At 42.4% G+C, this 4,116-nt stretch overlaps 1 protein-coding gene across 2 annotated transcripts; it reads left to right on the top strand.

The window, feature by feature from the left end:
- The first annotated feature begins 324 nt into the window (after positions 1 to 324).
- LOC102297015 (V-set domain-containing T-cell activation inhibitor 1) lies at positions 325 to 3,633 on the top strand. 2 transcript variants are annotated; one of them, XM_014331598.2, is made up of 3 exons: positions 325 to 1,595; positions 2,822 to 3,154; positions 3,243 to 3,633. In XM_014331598.2, exons 1-3 carry the CDS (start codon positions 1,352 to 1,354, stop codon positions 3,368 to 3,370), a joined length of 705 nt encoding a protein of 234 aa, XP_014187084.2. In that variant the 5' UTR covers positions 325 to 1,351; the 3' UTR covers positions 3,371 to 3,633. The 2 variants fall into 2 exon arrangements, with proteins under 2 accessions (XP_014187084.2, XP_042073823.1); XM_042217889.1 differs by having other exon boundaries at positions 326 to 1,595; positions 2,827 to 3,154.
- Positions 3,634 to 4,116: the final 483 nt, after the last annotated feature.

Here is a 4,116-nt window from a genome sequence, read left to right as displayed (position 1 = left end):
CTGATAGAAATGCTGCAATTGAAATTACCTGACACTTACATGAGCAGGATTTCCTGTCATTTATTTCTGTTTAAAATTAAATGGGTTTGATGTTTGAAGGCTCGCAGTGATGAAATAATAACTCCCCTCAAATGCATTGAAGCAAAAGTAACAATGTAATTGTTATGGGGGACCGTGGTTCAGGGGGTTGGGAAGCTCATCTTGTAACCAGAGGGGCCGATGGTGCGATATGGCAGCCTCGCTTCTGTCAATCTGCCCCAGGGCAGCTGTGGCTACAACTGTAGCTGCCTCCACCAGTGTATGAATGCGAGAGTGACTGAATAGTGGAATTGTAAAGCGCTTTGAGGGTCTCACAAAGTGCTATATAAATGCAGTCCATTATTATTATTATGTCTGTTTTGAAAATGGAGTAGAAAGCACACACATTTGTTTGAGAATGTAGGAAGTAAAAGTAAAAAGCAGTCAGAAAAATAAATACTCAAGTAAAGTACAAGTACCTGAAAGTTCTACTTAAGTACAGTACCAAAGTGCTCTTCCTTCGTTACTTTCCACCTCTGGGAAAGTTTTAAGATGGGCAACAGTTGCCTAGTTGGAGCCAAGTATTAGTGACAAAGAAGATGTCTATATTTGGGGAGGTTATGTCACGGCAGGGGGGGACAGGCTCAAGTGCAAACAGAGAATCCCAGTTAAACAGTTCTTTATTTACAACGCCAGGTGCTCAATACACAAGTGGGGGAAAGGTTCCACGGGGAGGTTAGGGAAAACGGGATCTTCACACTTGCACATGCCATGCCAAACTGCAAACACTCACGCTCAGGGTTCCGAGATTCAGTATTACAAGACAGGTCCAGGCATTCTATGTACAGAGATGAGAAGTCACTCCAAGAAGATGCACAAAGGCACACAGAAGTTTGCAGAGTCCAGCGATGAGTAATTCAGAGCCACTGCCTTATGAAGTGGCCAGCAAACAGAGTGATGAACCACAGGTAAGTAATTATCTGCAGGTGCATGGACCAAAGGCAGGAGCCCATGATGAGCTCCACCCAGACAGAGTGATGCGAGTGAAAGAGAGATAAAAGTAATCTTCCAGGTCTTCACAGACTAAATGTTCAGATTTAATAAATAAATGCATTAAATTTGAACGTCTGACTATAAAACTGGTCTCTGTGTCCTGCTGCTAAATGTGGACTCTGAGACAAACACGCAGCATGCAGTTAATTTGTGTTTCTGTTTGTTTGTTCTTATAGTTTCCCAGCATGCCCTGGCTGTGGTTGTGGAGGTATATGAAGGGGAAAGATCTGTCCTGCTGCCCTGTCTGTTCTCAGGTTACATACCTGAAGAGCCCACAGTGATGTGGACTCGCTCTGATCTTCATCCCAAATCTGTCCATGTACGACAAGAAGGAAGAGATGATCTTACAGGACAAAACCAGCGTTACAGAGGGCGCACATCAATGAGGTCTGAGGCTCTGGACACTTCAGACTTCAGCCTCACTCTGAGAAAACCAACAAAGACTGACAGTGGCAACTACACCTGCTCCATCAGTGATGGGAGAGGAAAATGGAGACTGGGAGATATACAGCTGCACGTCAAAGGTCAGTAATAAACTCAAACACCTGCTGTAATTACAGGTCAAAAGTACAGTAGACAAAGGTCAGAGGGTCAAGGGAACATTTCTTAAATTGTTGTGACTCACCTGAAGAAACCAGGAGCAACATGTAGCTCACAGCTAACCTGTGAAAAACAGTGGAAACATCAAAATGATCAATACTATAATTTTTCTTTATTTACCAATAATGGACTGGTTGTAAGTCAGTAGTACTGCAGGACTAAAGTGGGTTTTTTTCACGTGTCTCCAACCAAGATTATTCGGATTATCTATCCATGGAGGAAAAACAAAGATATGAGCAGGAGCTACAAAATGTGTGGAATAGTGATCATGTTCTGCAGCTTTATTTAAATCCCTGACAATGGCTACGTCTCTCCCAGAGCTCCAGTTTGGTGACATCTATGTCTATCTTGTAGAGAATCGCTTATCATACACCTCTGCCAGGATGAAAGCTTTTAGAGTAAAGACAGCACTGACAGCCAGGGTCACTGTGTAATGTCTGAATATAAAGTCTTTGTTATGCTGTGTGGTGACACTCAAAGCGAACCCAATGAGAATCAATAATGAGTCAAAACGACAAGTGACTGTCATAGCTGCGGCAGCAGATGTGAGGGAGGTTTATTGCAAATAACAAAGCACAAGGCGAGGATGGCAAAACAGAACTAAAGACTACCTGAACCGGGAGAAACTAAGACTAAACAGAAAACCTAAACAGGAATGGATGGAGAGCAAAGGTAACATGAAGGTGGTGATGAGCAGGGAGAATATATGGTAGTTACACTGAGAGTAACGCAGACAGTTTTCACTGAGACGTTCACAGACGGGCCAGTAATGAGCACACAAGGAACCAACAAAGGGAGCACCAACCGAGAATCCCAGAACTAGACAATCTCAAAAAACAAATCATCCCACAGCTAGAACACAAGATCAATAATAATAATAATAATAATAATAATAATAATAATAATAATAATAATGATAGATCAGGACCATGACAGTTATACCGATAATGAAATCAAAATCACTAAATTGTTATTATTTCCCATCTTTAGTTACGATTAAAACAAAAAGTGCGAGAGAACATTATTATATATTATTACTGTTACAGAACAGTCAGAGGTCAGGACTGGAGATACTCAGCTGTGCTTCAGTTACCATCAATGTCACTGCTGCTGCTTCTACAGCTGATGTTGTGGTTTATTTTCCTCTCAGACCAGAAGGTGAAGGTGAAGGTGGAGGAAGGCTCAGAATCTGTCATCCTGCCCTGCAAAACAAAATCTGACCTGCCTGAGGACACCACAGTGGAGTGGACTCGCTCTGAGCAAGAACACATGGTGGCCCATGTGTATTCAAACAGGAGTGATCACCTTAAGAACCAGGACGACCTTTACTGTGGTCGCACAAAGATGAACAAAGACCTGCTGAGAACTGGAGACCTCAGTCTGACCCTGAAATACCCCACAGAGAGAGACAGTGGAGGATACATCTGCACCATCTACAGGGACAATGACATCCTGAGACAGAAAGTAGAGCTGCAGGTCAAAGGTCAGAGATGTAGATAAATGTCAGAGGTCAATGCTGTGGATAAAGTTAAAAGGTAACATTATTGGGGGTTTTTAATGTTTCTCCACAGAACGGTTTCCATCCTGGGCCAAAGCTCTCCTGGTTCTCCTGGTTCTTCTTGTGGTTTCTGGAGGACTTTTATTTTATTTCCGGCACTATTTCATGTCAGGTGAGTGTCTCCTCCTACACTACCCATAATGCTGATGGTCAGCAGGTGTCCTCTGGTGGCTCCTTGACTGTGGCTCACACAAACTTGTTCCAGAAGCTGAAAGAGTTGAGAGTTACAAACAGCTGATACAGAGAGCTGAAGAGAAACTTCCAGGTTTGTTCCAGAAGTCAGAAAACCTCCTTCAGACTCAGTCATTGATCAGTGAAACAGCTCCACAACATGACTTTACTAAACAGTGTGTGTGCTTCACTGCATTGATCTGACACAGTGGCTGTGTCCCAATTTAGGGTCTGCACGCTTGAAGTACGCGCACTACGCGTACTACGTACGGTGCGTAGGTATAAGTACGAGAAGTGCGGAAGTGAGAGGCTCGTGAAATGGGACGGTCTAGCCTTTGTCGCACTGTTCAGGTTGCCTAGCAACCATGATACTAACCGCGAGTAACGTTACATACAGCTTTGTTTGACAGAAATGAAGGAGAAACAAATGTTTTGTTAGTCATTCATTTTCGTCATGACATCACTTTGATTAGTTCAGTATCTGAGGCTGAGACCACGGGACTGTAAAACATGATTGTTGGGCTTCATTTCTGTGCTGAACAGGCATTTAAGATTAGCTAGTAAATAACAATTAGTTGTTCATGAGACTAAAAATCATCCTACTGTGGTAATATAAATATAATGATAGATAGATAGATAGATAGATAGATAGATAGATAGATAGATAGATAGATAGATAGATAGATAGATAGATAGATAGATAGATAGATAGATAG

The sequence above is a fragment of the Haplochromis burtoni genome, unplaced genomic scaffold (assembly GCF_018398535.1).
Source record: "Haplochromis burtoni strain Fernald_Lab_line unplaced genomic scaffold, NCSU_Asbu1 Contig_3525, whole genome shotgun sequence".
Classification (NCBI taxonomy): domain Eukaryota; kingdom Metazoa; phylum Chordata; class Actinopteri; order Cichliformes; family Cichlidae; genus Haplochromis; species Haplochromis burtoni.
Note: the sequence above shows the minus strand (reverse complement) of the source record. Positions and strands in the feature narration are given on the sequence as shown.